Raw genomic sequence first — 16923 nt, forward strand, 5'->3', positions numbered from 1 at the left:
TCCATCGACTGATTCAATATTGTGTAACTTTATAATGAAATTTAAGGCGATCTAATACTTCCTACTCATGTTATTTATATTTTTAGTGATAAGTATTCATTATTTACATATTATATTATTTATTTCTATAAAATATTTTTTTTCCTCCGGTACTTTTACCTCATATTGGACCATCTAAATGTCAAAATACAGTTTAAAAGAACATAAAAGCTCACGAGCGCCTCCAAGCGATTAAAATTGCTCGCTGGGGTTGTATGGCGAAAATCAAGGTTTTAGTAGTGCACATTGAACCCAGCCGTCATGTGGACGGATTGTCAAATTTTTAACCTACAAAACAATATCTGACAAAACATTCATGCCTAACCTAAAACTTGCCTGATGTTTGTGGTGTTCCTTTTATTTATTTAATGGCAATAAGCTGAAACCATGGGCAAAAAGTCAAAAGTAGGAAAACAACGTAAAGATAAATATTATCAGCTAGCTAAGGAAACAGGTATGTAAATACTATCAATCTTGTTAAACTAGTGTACATCATCATCATGTGTAGTGTGTATTTTAGTGTAGTCTCATATTGATACTAATTTGTTAATGTCAAAATTACAGGCTATCGTTCCAGAGCTGCTTTTAAGCTTATACAACTTAACAGAAAATTTGGATTTTTGCAAAAGTCTCGAGTATGTCTCGATTTATGTGCCGCCCCTGGTGGGTGGATGCAAGTTGCGCATCAGAATATGCCCCTGTCCAGTGTTGTTATTGGCGTAGATCTGTTCCCAATCAAACCCGTACCTGGATGCATAGGACTCACTGAGGATATCACCACTGATAAGTGTAAAACTGCCATCAAAAAAGAGATAAAGACATGGAAAGCTGATGTAGTGCTGCACGACGGTGCACCTAATGTGGGTCTTAACTGGCTCCATGATGCATATCAGCAAGCTACTCTTACATTGAGTGCTTTAAAGCTGGCCACACATTTCTTGAGAGAAGGCGGCTGGTTTGTTACAAAAGTATTCAGATCTAAAGACTACCATGCACTCTTGTGGGTACTGAAGCAGTTCTTCAAAAAAGTCCATGCGACAAAACCACAAGCATCAAGAAATGAATCTGCTGAAATATTTGTAGTGTGTCAAGGTTATATTGCACCTGATACCATTGACCCGAAGTTCCTTGATCCCAAATATGTGTTTGAGGATTTAGAAATTGTTAAGAAGCAGCACACAAACTTGCTGCACCCTGAAAAGCAGAAAAAGGCTAAGGCCGAGGGTTATAAAGAGAATGACTACACAACACACCACAAAGTTCTTGTCTCACAGTTTATGGGTAAAGAGGATCCCCTAGATCTTCTCCAGGGTTGCTCACAGGTACATATTGTCACTTACCGAATAACACTGCTAAAGTCCTGTGGTGAATCATAATATACATGTTACAACATGAGTGGTATTGTTAGATAAAACATAATATTTTATGCCATATGAGTCAAGATTTGAATCATAAATTTGAAACCTAAGTTACCTCAGTTTGTAATCAAATTTAAACTGCAACTTGAATTTGTGAATGTTGTTTCAGATTGTAATAGATGATAAAAGTATAGAGGAAAATACTAAGACAACACCAGAAATAAAGATATGTTGCCAAGACATTAAGGTTTTAGGCCGGAAAGACCTTAAGGCTCTATTGAGCTGGTTAAAGCATATGAAAGAATTGAAAACTTCTCAGGTATGTTGATAAAATGATAATTTTCTCTCTCTCTTTAGCCCTTTTCTACCCTTCGGGTGTAGGCCTTCATTTTGTACCATTCTAATCTTGATAATAGGGTATTCGACTGTATTTAAAATAAATAATTTTACACCATTCATGAAATAAAGCACCAGAAGATTAATAGAGAACACACAGACAGCAGTTATTTTTAGACACAATTTCTATTTTAAAACCCGTATAAAACTATAAAGAGTAGGTAATTTGATTGTGTCGTCACATGCTAGTGTTTCATATAAATTCCATAGTAGCAAAACCGTTTTGACATTTCGAAAAAAGAAACTCATTTGACTTGTAGGCAAATACCCTATTACAAATATTTAACACATTTACTGCCAGACAAAAAACGGCGCACTACCCCAGAAACCTGTCGTCTATAGCTGCATATAAAATAACCCACTCAGTGGGTTGTCATCTGACCAAAGTTCACGAGCGCCCACCAGATGGGTTCCTGGACTTCCTGGCAGTGAATGTGTTAAAGATTGTCAAAAACATTTTAAAGCAAAATAAAACCATTTTTCATACATTCATAATATAATAACAAGCCAACTGTGAATGTGAACTGTTTTAATAAATTTCTTCTTCTTCATTGAAAATATTGTCTTCTCATGTACAGAGGCGTTCAAAAGTGCATGAATAGATGTCGACCATAATGCCTTAAGTTTTGAACGCCACTGTACAGTTTTCTTAACCCTTAATGCCATTGTGTGATGTAGTACCAAGAACACGTGTAGTAAGGGTTACTTTATACTTGTTAGCTTGTACCAATGATGTAGGCGTGTGCTTGATATTTTTGGATTTAAAATATGGCAGGCAAAAGGGTAATTAATATTTCAAATGTCATAATTCTTATTATTTGGTTTATTGTTTTATAGGAGAAGAAAGAGGAAACAGAAGATACACCCAAAGAGGCAGAAGAAGAGGAACCTGCCGAGGAAAAGGAAGAGGCTGCTGTTGACACTGAGATTGCTGAACTTCAGGTAACATACTGAATATGCACTGATTAAATATTGATAATAAAACACCCATGGACATGGAAATCGCGACACGTAAATGGAGATGTAAGGTAGGACATACTATTCGGAGAGGGGTAACGAATAATGCAACCATCGCTTTTGGTTGGAATCAGCCAGTCTGTACACTTGGCAACGGTCCGTCAAGAGTGAGCTACTCGTATGAGCAGTCAGGCTGAACTGGGGCGAGGCCAGATGGGTCGCTGAAGATAGGAGGGCGTGGCGCGCGCTTGTGAAAGTCCTCTGCACTTGCCTTAGGACAACAATAACAACAAATATTTGACAAGAAAAGATCCTTGCTAATCATCACACCAAACCAATAAATGGTTTTAAGTATTTGGATTAAAATAGTTTAGTAGTTTAGTAGGCAAGGCAGTTGAGTTAGTTACCCACTAACTAGGCTAAAGTGGCCATTCTGTGCTCCAGTCACGTAATAGGAATATTACACTCCTTTAATAAATTAATTAATAATTACTATACATATTTGAATGGTTTCAGGATGAGGAGCGTCGCCAGTCAAAACGCAAGCGGAAACAATTGAATAAACAGAGGCAGAAGTTGGCTGAAAAAATGAACCTGAAAATGGTTCTGAAGGGAGATGACGGACCGATTCTTGAGAGCAATGACATGTTCAGGCTTTCTGACATTAAAAATGCTGATGTGAGTGACATTTTTCTTGTTCTTATACTGAAGAAACTAACTCAATTTTAGATCATACATAGATTATTTGTACATTTAATTAATTGGTCATGTATATAGGGTTTACAGACGGCCGCACCGGACCGCGACCTTGGTGCGGTTAAAATACCTCTTTTTCGCTCTTACTATGGCGTATGGCAGACTACCTTGCACACGATCTAACGTGCACCGGACTGCGACCTTGGTGCGGCGGTCTGCAGCGGCTTTTAAAATAAACATATATTTTCAGGAATTAGCTCGAACAATAGACCAGCAGCCAGATCTTGTGGCAGACCCCGATTCTGATTCCGATGATGAGTTCAAAATGAAACAAAAATACGTGAAGTATGACGTGGAGGCTTCAAAGTTGGACAAGTCGGGACTCTATTATAAGGACTCTGACAGTGAATTGGAAATGGAAAGTGATTCTGAGGAGGAAAATGATAAGGAAACATTAGGTAAATTAGATTTGATTACATAGTTTTTTGTGATGCATTATGATGGCCATTATTTTTAAATCTAATCATACGGAAATTACTATTATTATTTCAGCATTTTCTGATGACGAAAAGGAATTAAAGAAAAGAGACAAGCTAACAAAACTAAACACATTAAAGAACAGCAAGCCAATCAGGACAACAATCCCCAAGGATAACCCACTGCTGACGGACCTGGACAACAGAGACCCAGTGTCTAAGCGCTCCATGAAGGCCGAACTCTGGTTCCAGAAGGATGTCTTCAAAGACATTGAGGAGGAGGATGATGAAGGTGTTGATCTGGATAAACTGGTTGAGACATATAAGGAGAAAGGCATGTATTTACCTGGCTTTATATTGTCTTTCAGTTTTTGTGGCTTTATAAATGCATGTTGTAGCTAGAAAATAATGAATTCCAGGTATTAAAACGGGTGAGATAATGCAAAATATTGTAGCAGTAAAGTTGGCACTTGAAGTAGATGGTGCTGTAGGGTCCTGATGGTACGTTATCCGGTAACTGGGCTGTCTAGCGCGTGATAATAAAAGTTAAATTGTAGCAGTAAAGTTGGCACTTGAAGTAGATGGTGCTGTAGGGTCCTGATGGTACGTTATCCGGTAACTGGGCTGTCTAACGCGTGATAATAAAAGTTATATTGTAGCAGTAAAGTTGGCACTTGAAGTAGATGGTGCTGTAGGGTCCTGATGGTACGTTATCCGGTAACTGGGCTGTCTAGCGCGTGATAATAAAAGTTATATTGTAGCAGTAAAGTTGGCACTTTAAGTAGATGGTGCTGTAGGGTCCTGATGGTACGTTATCCGGTAACTGGGCTGTCTAACGCGTGATAATAAAAGTTATATTGTAGCAGTAAAGTTGGCACTTGAAGTAGATGGTGCTGTAGGGTCCTGACGGTACGTTATCCGGTAACTGGGCTGTCTAGCGCGTGATAATAAAAGTTATATTGTAGCAGTAAAGTTGGCACTTGAAGTAGATGGTGCTGTAGGGTCCTGATGGTACGTTATCCGGTAACTGGGCTGTCTAGCGCGTGATAATAAAAGTTATATTTAGCGCCATCACCAGACAAGTTGGCGGAAATTTTTTGCACCAGTTTACATACACTTTATACCACTTTTTATTTCTTAATATTATTTTGTCTACGATTGCAGTTTAGCATTTATCTAAGCTACCGTTATATAAAGTCGGAAGTGTAGTTTTTATGTAATATTTTATCAAACAAAATTATAATTATTATCAATTGCTTTTTTTAAAGGTAAAACTATTGCCAATGAGCTGATGGAAACTGATGACGCGCCAAGTAGAGGATCGAAGAGGAAACAGTCTGATTTGGGGAGTGATGATGATGATGATGATGACGATGAGTCATCAGACAGCGAGTATGAGGTGGAAAAGAACGTGGCGCCCTCTACTGGGAAAGCGGGCAAGGGCGGCAAGAAGGACAGCTTTGAAGTGGTTTCACAGGACTCGGGTAAGGAATAGTACATTATTGCAGAGGTCGGGTTGTAATTCATGGTTGAGTTTCGACAAAGAAGACGAATCCACGAATTGTTATCGTGTAGACGCGGCTCGCGACTATGATAATAAAATTGGCTGTTTGCATTTTACTTAGTGGATACATGTTCTTAAAAAAACCGGCCAAGTGCGAGTCGGACTCTCGTTCCAAGGGTTCCGTACATTACACAATTTAAACAATGTATTTTTTATGTGAAATGTCTTTAAAAAACCCGTACGGGTCGGATCAAAAACTAAGTAATTAAATCCGGCTCACGCTTGACTGCACATTTCTAATAGGTTTTCCTGTAATCTATAGCCATAGGTAAAGATCTATTTTGTGTATTTTTTTTTCCAAAATTTTGACCGATTAGTTTCGGAGATAAAGGGGGGGGGGGGGGGGAATGGTCATTTTTTGCCTATTTTCTTGAATAACTTCTAAACTGTTTATCTTTAAATTATAAAAAAAATATATTTGAGATTCTCACAATGAGCTCTTTCATTTGATATGTAACAAGATATAGTTTGACAAACTTTATTTTTTAATTTTCTCATTTACCCCCCAAAAGTGGCCGTGTTTAAAATTAATTTGTTTACGTTACATGTCCATCTTTGGGTCACAAACTTACATATGTGTACCAAATTTCAACTTAATTGGTCCAGTAGTTTCGGAGAAAATAGGCTGTGACAGACGGACAGACAGACAGACAGACACACGAGTGATCCTATAAGGGTTCCGTTTTTTCCTTTTGAGGTACGGAACCCTAAAAAAGTAAGAGACAATACATTACAAAATACAAAAAAATACAAAAATTCTTTATTTAATAAATTAGCAATATATAATGATTTAAAGGGATGGAGCCGCCCAGTAAGCATAAGAATGCCTGTGTCGGGAGACATTGACCTTCCCGTCCATTAAAACAGGACAAAAATTGTTTGATTTTTTAAAATTGGATTTGGCCATAAAGAAGAACTTCCCGTACTATTTTTGCACGAATAAGGTGAACATTTCCGAGCATATTGGAGAAAAAATTAGGACCCCCGATTTTGATAGTTGAAGGTTACGTTGGACGATGCTATATGTTTGTGGTAACTGAATTGTCAACTTTGAGTTACCGATCGTATAATAGGGGATATAACTTTAAAATAATGTAACCTATCTCATGTAATGTAATTAAAATAATGTAATCTATCTCATGTAATTAAATTAAATTTTTGACGTGTAATATGTAACAATATTATTAATAAATGAGTATGAGCATAGAGTAACTTATACTAGAGCGGTACTGTCATAGTAAATTTTGTAACCCCAGTAAATTCACTGCCATCTGTCGACACACTTTAAAACTAAAAATAAATATTTATAAAAATACGATAAAATGTATTTAAATATGGATAAATGATTTTTTTATTTGCATTAATAATTTTTATATGATTTTGACTCATGTTCTTTCACTGGTATGCGTTAAAATTATAAATAACAAACGAAACAGTCAACGCCCTCTATACGAGTGTAGGCCAAAACTAGTGGCGCCATCTGATTGAGAATCAAATTTTCGTGATTTTCGAGGCACGTTTTTTCCTTAGACTGTATCCATCTATTACGGAGTTATATCTATCTTTGGTATGAGTATGAGTATTACTGCAATCTTCTGCCACCAGAGTGCAGGACTAGCCTTTTTAGTAAATTATAGAGTAACGTATACATACTGTACCTTTAACAGGTTTTTGACAAGTTTTCAGAGATAATAAAATATGACATTGATGCATCATGGCGGTTTGTTTAAAGAGGACCTACCGGAAAACGCGAATCCGAAATTTCGCTATCTGCCTCTTTATCGCTCGAATATGCAAGAGTGACAGAGATGATAGATAAAGAAATTTCGATTTTCATCTTGTTTCGCGGTAGACCCTCAGATTGTGGTAGTGGCGCCCCCCTACGCAGAGTTTCGCGTAATATTCCCTATTTACGGCGCCGTACAGTATTCGAAACACGAATTTGTCTTAAGTTTTACATGTCTATTACAATCAATACAACCTTTTTAGAGTCTGTGCGGAAAGAGAAGAGTCGTGGAATGTATGGAAACCAATACAAACGACGACTCCTCTCTCCGCACAGACTCTAGTAGTTAAGTTATAGCAGACGTGAAGTCATTATTATATTGACAATTATTATTAAAACATTTAGTTAATTATTATTAATCAGAACTGTTTGTACCTAATAACTTGTTACTGTGGTTTACTTCTGTTGCTACTTTGTCTTCAATTTATTTTGTTACTTTTAATCATATTACATCACATCGTTTCATTTCTAATTACTCTCACACAGACATAAAAAAAAAAACACTAAAAATCCTAAATCCTAAATAACTAGATCACTATTATTAGTAAATCACTATTATTAATTATTTATTATTGACGTGTAAATTGGTTTTATAAATAAATTATTATGATTATGTGATGATAAAAACATCAAAAGTACTTATTACGTTTTAGCGTTATAAAATAATTATTCTAGTAGGTATATACTTCCTCTAACTTACAAGTAACAAATTGTGTAAAAGCGAGAAGTATTACATTTTAGTCTTAGAATAGACGCCATGAGTTACTCTTGCCGCTATAGAAACAAACGAACGTGGTTACCTTAACCTGTGTTACTACTTTTCAGAATTGAAAAGGCTTAAGAAGACTCTCAAAATGGACGCAGAGACGCTAGCCCTAGGCACGATGATCGCGACGTCGAAGAAGTTCAAGAGAGATCTGATAGACGACGCTTACAATCGGTACACGTTCAACGATAAGAATCTGCCGGACTGGTTTGTAGAGGACGAGCAGAAACATATGAAGAAGGAAATTGTTGTGCCTGAGGTGGGTACTCTTTTATACTAGAATGACTCTTAAAATGGATGCAGAGATGCTAGCCCTAGGCACGATAATCGCGACGTCCAAGAAGTTCAAGAGAGATCTGATAGACGACGCTTACAATCGATATGCTTGATTACCAACATCGAGATCGTAATCGCTTGTTTCAAAACTGGCCCAAGTACTCGACTTAGATATATGACTTTGTTAAATATTGGCTAAGTGCCAGCAAATTCAGCCTCTCGGCATGCAATTCGTGACCTAGAACAAACTACGTATTGTTATTCCTTTTAGCAGTAAACCGTGGCAAAAGAAAAATTAAATTGATTAAATAAGTATATACTCCTTATGTCATTTGTTAACATAGTGATTAATTAAAGTCTTTTATTATTACAGAAATACACAGAGGAATACAAAACTAAATTACAAGACATAAACACTAGGCCAATCAAGAAAGTCGTCGAAGCTAAAGCTAGAAAGAAGAAGCGCATGATTAAAAAGATGGAGCGCGCGAAAAAGAAGGTCGAGGCCGTCATTGAGAACGCCGAAATGTCTGAACGAGAGAAATCTCAGCAAATAAGGACGCTGTACAAGAAAGCGCAGACAGATGGTAAGAAAAAGGTCACGTACGTAGTTGCGAAGAAACATACGACGGCCAAACGTATGAAGCGGCCATCCGGGGTGAAGGGCCATTACAAGGTGGTCGACCCTCGCATGAAGAAGGACTTGCGCGCGCAGAAGGCCAAGGAGAAGACCATGGGCCGCGGCAAAAAGGGCAAGTCTATGAAGGGCAACAAGGCTCCCAGAGGTAAACAGAAACAGCAGAAAAAGAAAGGTAAAAAGGCCAAGTGATTTATGTAGTCCTTGTCTGTAGCGTGACGTGAAGTGGAAGCTAAATGATTAAGTATATTATGTTTCATAAATATACGTTTTGAAATATAATTCTGCTTTTATTTTATCGTACGAAGCTTTAACACTTAGCTTTCATGTTATCAATGAGTTATAATGAATAATTATAAAGTACATAATGTTTGCCTTTGGAAGTTAGAATACCTAGTACATAGGTAAGGATGAGCGACACTGACGGTAGTAGACACAAAGTAGTTCAGCAGTTTTGATCAAGTTTAATCTATGAACGGCCGCTGTTGCCCCGTGGCCCGCTGCCGTCCACACCGCGATCTAAGTATTACAAAATTGACAGGCTTAATATAGAGATATTTCGTCATCAGCGAGTGCTTTCTACGAATAGGGGTGCATATACCATGGGGCCGAGGGTGGTGGTCGGCATTAGAGATATTTTTACGGCCCGGGGTCAGGGCCGGTGGTATTTAAATCCCCGCGCGTCACTCGCGCTTAACGGCCAGAGTTCAGGGACAGGCACGGCATATAAATGATAATAACTTCGCCCCGACCTTGGTGCCTGATTCGGATTCGCTTCAACTACGCCGTCTGCCTACTAATTTGCGTTTGTGTGAATACTTGAATAGGCATACGACACCAAAGACAGTATTTGTCTTGTTTGTCAAGATAAACTAGTTACATAAATCTTGGATTTGGTTGGCTACTGAAGGTGAACTAAAACAACAATAGATTTAGCATAGAGTTGCGTTAACATACCATAGAAATTGGAAATGCTTTTGTATGTACACGAATTAAGCTGGAAGAAAATCCACTACGGCGAACTTTACGCACAAATGCAAGCCACGTGGGTAGAACCAAAGAGAATATATAGGATAGAGGGTTACTGTCATAGTAAATTTTGTAGTCACAGTAAATTTACTGCCATCTATCGACACACGATTAAAACTAAAAATGAAAATGTATAAAAATACCAAGTAATGTATATATATATATATGGATAAATGTTTTTTTTTAAATTTATATTTATTAGTTTCATGTGATTTTGACCCATGTTCTTTCCTGATATGTGTTAAGATTGTTAAATAATAAGCGAAACCGTCACACCATCTAGCCGAGAATAGGCCAAAGGTGGTAGCGCCATCTATGCGAGAATCAATTTTTCTTGATTTCCGAGGCACGTTTTTTTCTTAGACTATTCATCTTATACGGAATTACATAGGTTTTTGGTAGAACTAATGACCTATGTAGGTACATTTTAGTATGCAACAAATAAAAAAAAAAAACGATGTTTGGATGTAAACAGCATCACTCTCGCATTATTACCTGTATTTGGTATTCGTTACCTTTTAGTTGGTTGGCTTTCTAAAAACTCGCTGTCTTAAAAACTAGTGCCTATGTCAATTCTTGGGATAAAGTCGCTGAGCCGAGCGGATTCCAGGCGCCCTAAGTGAGCCGTGGGAAAATACTATGAGGATGATTGTTCTTTCCCTTGTGTTTAGTCGATGGTGGTTGGATGTAAGGTAGAAAGCAGGAAGCCTGTAGAAGGTGTCTGTATCGAATCGCGAAAATAAATATGTAATAGGACGGTGATGATAGAATGCCTACTTCTCGTTCCGTTTCCCGTTGTGAGAGATTAGTTAATAATTAGTAGAGCTAAAACAACCATAATTCCTGCAATAGTAGGATTAGGTCGCTACACTCTCTGCCCCCATTGGAAGTAAGTAGGTATATATTCTTACAATGAAGCCACTAGGCCACTACCTAAATAATAGGTACATTCGAAGGTATACTAATTGCCTCTTTTAAACGGGTCGCCTGTCAATATCAAGCCTGAAATCGGTGTCATTTATATCTAAATCAAACTCGCGAAAATAAACATAGGATAACAAGAAGGAGAGTGAGTGGGGGGTGGTGGGCGGCGGGCGGAGGGGGTGCTATATCGAGCGCGATCACGGCCAAGGTCGGTCCGCGGCGTCATCACTCACCGCTCCCCGCGCCATGTACATTGTACGGACTTGTATGATTGTATCTACCGATTTATATTGCTTCCGAAGTGTTATGGACGAGTATCTTCGTCAAAACACAGCGCATATTAAACACTTAATTTCGTTAAGCAAATGTGCAAGCGATAATAAATAAGTAGGGTAGACTGGGGACAATTTAAACACGTCATAATTGAAACACGTCACATTTCTCGAAAACTACAATAACTACGCATATATGACGCAGTACTCAGGCCATGCGGTCAGCCATTTTTAAATCCTGGGCCAATAATGCTCAAGCGCGCAAGCGATGAGACTTTTTCGTTTATTTTGTTTACGTGTGTATTTTGAGTACTTAAACTTTTTTGGGGTTTTGAAAGGGAATCATGGAATATTTTATCTGCCATTAAACAGCGATGGAGTGTTGCTTGTAAATAATATTTGTCCTTGAAGTAAAACTTGCGATGTGGGGACGGTAGAAACAACGTAACCGACTATAGTAGAAATTGTTAACCAACTCATTGTAACAATTGGTAACTCATTCGCGCCGAGGTATTTTGGCGCTCGAACGCAGTGAGAGCGCCAATAGTCCGAGGCTCAAATGATGCCTTTCATCCGAGTTAAACACTCTACTTTTCATTTCGAATACGAGGAAAGTAAAATGCATGTGATTATATAAAAACATGACTAAGTATACATTTTTATAGTATTTCTTGAGGGTACTTTCAAAAGTATTGTTATTTATGGAATGGAGAATCAAATACCAGAATGGAAATTGTATAACAAATCCATTTAAACTCAAATTTCAATTGCTTATCGTAAAAAAATTAAAAAAATCGTACTTGAAACGTAAAATGCTCTAGTGCAGACACGTATCATTTTCTGCATACCTTTTAGAACAACAATGACCCTCTTTCAGAGCATGAGAAATGAAAAAAGTATGGTAGTATTTGTACACTATAGTATTTGTTATGGTTATGATTGAAACATCGTTACACTAGAAACAAGCTTTAGTATAAAACACAAGTATGGATTTCTATTATAATAATTTATCGTAATATCATATTGTTGCATTAAAACTAATTTACACTACATTGCACATACCTACACCTCACACTGTAACATCGAGGAAAATTTATCTCTTATTTTATTTCAAATCTTAAGACAAAAGAGTAATTAAGATGTCTGATATTAAAAGTTGACAGTTTTGTAACTGATGATAGCATTATTGATTGTTGGCGAACTACAATTAGTCCTACAACTATGACCTTTTAATAGTATTATACGTATATGGCCACTTATTGTGATTACATGCGATGTTAACATCGACGACCTTGGGCCTTACAAGGTCGCGGCTATAGAACGTTGGTCTATGTCGAGGGCCCCGGTCCCCGAATGACGTCCGTGGAGGCTCAGGTAGCGGGGGCGCTGTGACCTCGCCCCCGCAAGGTCGCGGATTCATTCCACTCGGTCACATTCACGTAACTATATAAGCTCAGACATAATAAGGAATCATATATTCTGGTTTCTTAATATTTACCTTTATTAGGTGTGAGAGATATCTTGATACCCCTTTTTTCTTAAACTCTAGCCTTTGTTGATTAAGAATCACGGCGTCAGACAGACGTGGCGTGATTTTCACCATCCGGGCAGAAATGGAAAATTTTCGATGGGGCGGCGGGAAGTGTGCTGTTTGCCTTATGAGCAGCACGATACCACTTCTTTGATATACATTCATTAGCATTCAGATTTTTCAGAAATGTCAACATTATTGCCTCGAAATTAGTTTGAATATTAATTGGCAGAGCATTAATAAAATAACAAGTAGGATTTCTCTAAGGAGGTACTAATTTTTCTGCCGCCTGTTAAAAATAATTGAAAAATCATATAGGTACCTATGCCAACAACTAGAAGAGAGTGTAAACTGCTAATATTTATAAGTTGTTTACCCCTCATTCTGGCCGATGAGACTTGCGTGACCGTGGCATTGACTGTCGGTCAAGGAGACTAATGGCTGAAGGTTTTAAAATGCCGAGTGTGATTCAACCTTGGACTGTTCCCATCGCTTAGGTATAATACCAAACACAACCACTGTAACTGATATTTGCGATTACGAATAAAGTAGCCATTTTTATTTTGTAGTCGTTGTTTTGTTTTCGTCTGATTTCGATAAAATTTGGTGAGGTTCCTATTTTGTACAATACAAGCGCAATTTCATTGGTGTCCTAAAAATATTCCCCGGTGCTACGAAAACGTATGGACTTTTCGTAACTAAACGGAAAATTACATAGATACATTTTTTTGTCCCAAATTCGGAGTTCGGGTTTATTCCGCCCACAAAGAGGAGCTCTTCAAACTTACCTACCAAATTGTATCAATAACTGCCGAAAGAAAAAAAACGTCAAAAAAATAATGATCGACCCAGTTACGGTTTCTTTTCAGATCATATTTACATTGGTTTACTTAAGATGACGCCCCCGGGCCCGTAGGCAATGGTAATGCCGAGTCTCTGCTGCCAATGATGTAGGTAGCGGTAGGTGCCTTAATAGTGAGTCACAACTGTTTTGTTGCAGTCAGTTCATGGCTGGATATTTTTAGACGACTTTGAAATCACAAAGCTCTTACGAGTTACGATCAATCAGTTAGCTTTGGCGTCAATAATTCACAAAATCATTAAATGGAAATGCCCTTTAGCTTTACCTAACTATCGTACCTACTATAAAATTGATGATACCGTTAGACTAAGTACGTCATTAGCTGGGTCCACACAGAGCGAGCATACGCGCGAGACAATTTCCTCGCGCACAAAACGGCCAGTGTATATACGTGCCTCGGCCGAGGCGGCGCGCGCGAGCTTACACGCGAGGCAATTTCCTCGCGTACAAAATGGCCAGTGTAGACGTGCCTTGGCCGAGGCGAAATCGAGGAAATTGCCTCGCGCGTATGCTCGCTCTGTGTGGACCCGGCTATTCAAATAAAGCCCGGTTTACATTTATCTGTCGTGTCGTGATGTGGTGTGTCGTGACGCATATCGGTTTCATACATTGAATATGATTGCGTGCACATTTGTCTGACGCAGCGTGCATCGGCATCGGCACAACTACAATTCTCAACTCAATCTCAATACAACGCAATAGCAGTAATTAAACAATCAAAATCTGAAATTTGGGTGTTTTGGTTTACCATATACATTTTGTAACTGTTAGAGAAATGTCTCGTAAAATATTTTACTATAATTTTTATTCTTAACTCAATTTGGAACGCGATTCAATAACGTCACGAGCTTGACGCTCATCTCATCAATAAAATTACCCGGTAGCAGGAAATCTGTTGGACTCTCAAAATTGGGTCCTATTTCAGGAAAAATCTATTACGCAATACCCACTCGGAAGTTTTCCGCAGGATATAGGTAATGTTGGTAGGTATAGAGAGGGCGCATAGCTAGGTACCGGTACCGATGCTATAGTGCAATACACGCGTCCCGGCCTCCCGGCGCCACCCGCCGCCCACGGTCCTACCACGTTCCATGCGCACCTACCGAAGTTCTTCATTAATATAATCCTCCGTTTTATAAGTGACGGGTTGAAATCCGATACATAACTTGAGTTATTTTGGTTTACCATTAGCTTTTTCGCCGAAATAAATACCTACAAAGTAAAGTAACATGCGTAAGCATGGCGTGCTTATTACCTATCTATGTGCATGCGAGAACCATTTTTCGCGAGATTGGAGCGAAATTTTAAATAGATCCGTCCCGAACCCGTAAACTTTAAATAAGTACCTATAAGTAACCTATATTAGCCTATTTCATGGAAGGTGGCTATTGCTCCGTGTTGTGGCCGATAATATATGAGCGAACCGTCGCACATAAATACCTAATGAAACAAGGGCCTGACACTCTTTGATAGAGAAAGATAGTCTTATTGCGATTCCTATATAAATACATACTACTTGTATATATTATGTCTATGTAATGAAACGACCAAGCAACAGTGAGGAATGAATGAATGAATTCTGAATTCTTTTGTCCTTTCCTTTTTTAACAAGTTGTTTTGATATCATGAAATGTTATGTTCATAAGATTTGTAAATAACGTTAAATATATGAATAACATCAACAATAGTCTTGTTTATAAGCATTTTGTATTTCATGATTTTCATGTTGATTGTTATAACGACGTTTATGACTGAGAATGTTTTTGAGTTGGTAGTTATCGCCATTTGGAGTCCGGTGCCCAGATGTGCAAGTTGAGGAATGTTTCAGTTTCCAAAAGTTGGTAAAGTTCTCGGGTATTTTAGGAAAATTTTATAGGAAATTAAGGAAACTTTCATTTTGTAAACGGAAAATTTCCATCCCCATACAAACATATCACAAGTGTCCAAATTTTTTTAAATGTGGAAATTTTGCAATTTTGGAAACTTTCCGACGGCACATCAGTGGTCCGGCCCGGCGACATTACAGAATGGGAAAAAATAGTTTCGTAGATATGGTTTAGCTGGTAGCTAACGGCCCAATTCAAACAATGCTTATTACTCGTGTTTGAAAGAAGAAAGAAAGAAAGAAAGAAAGAAAGAAAATACATTTATTTAACGCCACAACAGATTACATATATGAAAAACCACTACAATACCGATCTGTCAGTGTCAAAGGTGACGTTTTTGGTAAAAAAAATGTCACTTTTGACACTGATCGTATCGCTGTGACATCTTATAAACATTGTCCAAATTAGGCCGTAAAGCTGCATGATGTTAGTGGGCCAATTAATTCATTATTATGCAATACTTAGCTAGGTATGTACATGGGTATATAGGTAATCTTACACGATTTAACAGCTAAGCCGATTAAGACGAAAAATCAAACAAGTTAGAATTTCAGAGGCAGGATTTCATTTCAGAAATGTCTTTGAAAGAGGGAGAGGGAGGGTCGTTATAAACTTAGGTAGTATGTACCTACTACATACATACTATTAACTACTGGTACCCGTTACTCGCTCCTAACCTACTCAAATAACATCGTTACATTTAAATGTTTGGTTTTGCTATAAAGTTGCTCATTTGCTCGAGTAATAGAAAATATGGAATATGAGAACTCAGAATAGACGGAAATAATAATAATAATAATAATAATAAAAGACGTTTATTCAAGAAGTTGTAACATAGGTACATAATAAAAGTACACGATAATGCTTACAAACTAATTGAAAGGGAAGGTGGCTCAGCTGATGTCTGTGCCAAAAAGGCTTCGGGGCACAGCAGCCCCAAAGGTTTTCAGCAACGGACGCTGTTATTCTGCCACCGCCGTAATTGTATCTAGCTAAGGACAGTATAAACATTTACACTATTACATATAGGACATGATAGCAAAACCGAGCAATGCGCAGTGGATAAAGAAGTGCTAACTAAAGTGCTAAATTTAAATATCTATTGAGCAGGTCACTCAACCAAAAGTGTACGTTACTTCCTTTTGGAGGTCCAGTAAATAAGCCTTGCAACGTAGTTTGAAAACCGCCAGGGACTTACAGTTAACTACTGGTGGCGGCAAATTGTTCCAGCATTTAGACGCAGCATAACGAAAACTGCCTCCAAATGACTGAAGCCGGAGAAGTGGAAGAGAGATACGCTCTTGTTGCTCACGCAAACCTTTCAACTTTCGGTTAGGCTTCCATTCAAGTTTACGCGCGAGATAGGGTGGAATACCAGATTGTTTAAGCGTAAATACCATTGCCGCAAGCTTTAATATTCTTCTGTGTGACATATTCAGTTTACCCGCTTTATTAAGGTAAGGGCTAA

The 16923-nt window shown here is 38.0% G+C and overlaps 1 protein-coding gene across 1 annotated transcript; it reads left to right on the forward strand.

Moving 5' to 3' along the window:
- The first annotated feature begins 326 nt into the window (after nt 1-326).
- LOC134742072 (pre-rRNA 2'-O-ribose RNA methyltransferase FTSJ3) lies at nt 327-9233 on the forward strand. Its single transcript, XM_063675003.1, has 10 exons — nt 327-493; nt 604-1361; nt 1567-1716; nt 2631-2735; nt 3267-3428; nt 3697-3904; nt 3999-4256; nt 5191-5406; nt 8098-8297; nt 8688-9233. The coding sequence occupies exons 1-10, from the start codon at nt 427-429 to the stop codon at nt 9141-9143; spliced, it is 2580 nt and encodes an 859-aa protein (XP_063531073.1). The 5' UTR covers nt 327-426; the 3' UTR covers nt 9144-9233.
- The last annotated feature ends 7690 nt before the right edge of the window (nt 9234-16923 follow it).

This window comes from Cydia strobilella, chromosome 6 (assembly GCF_947568885.1).
Source record: "Cydia strobilella chromosome 6, ilCydStro3.1, whole genome shotgun sequence".
NCBI classification, from domain to species: Eukaryota; Metazoa; Arthropoda; class Insecta; order Lepidoptera; family Tortricidae; genus Cydia; species Cydia strobilella.

Excerpts from the sequence above, each read along its gene's own strand:
- LOC134742072 (XM_063675003.1), top strand. The coding sequence starts at position 427 with ATGGGCAAAAAGTCAAAAGTAGGAAAACAACGTAAAGATAAATATTAT. Across the intron at positions 1,362-1,566 it reads TTCTCCAGGGTTGCTCACAG|ATTGTAATAGATGATAAAAG; the intron begins GTACATATTGTC and ends ATGTTGTTTCAG. Across the intron at positions 3,429-3,696 it reads CTGACATTAAAAATGCTGAT|GAATTAGCTCGAACAATAGA; the intron begins GTGAGTGACATT and ends ATATATTTTCAG.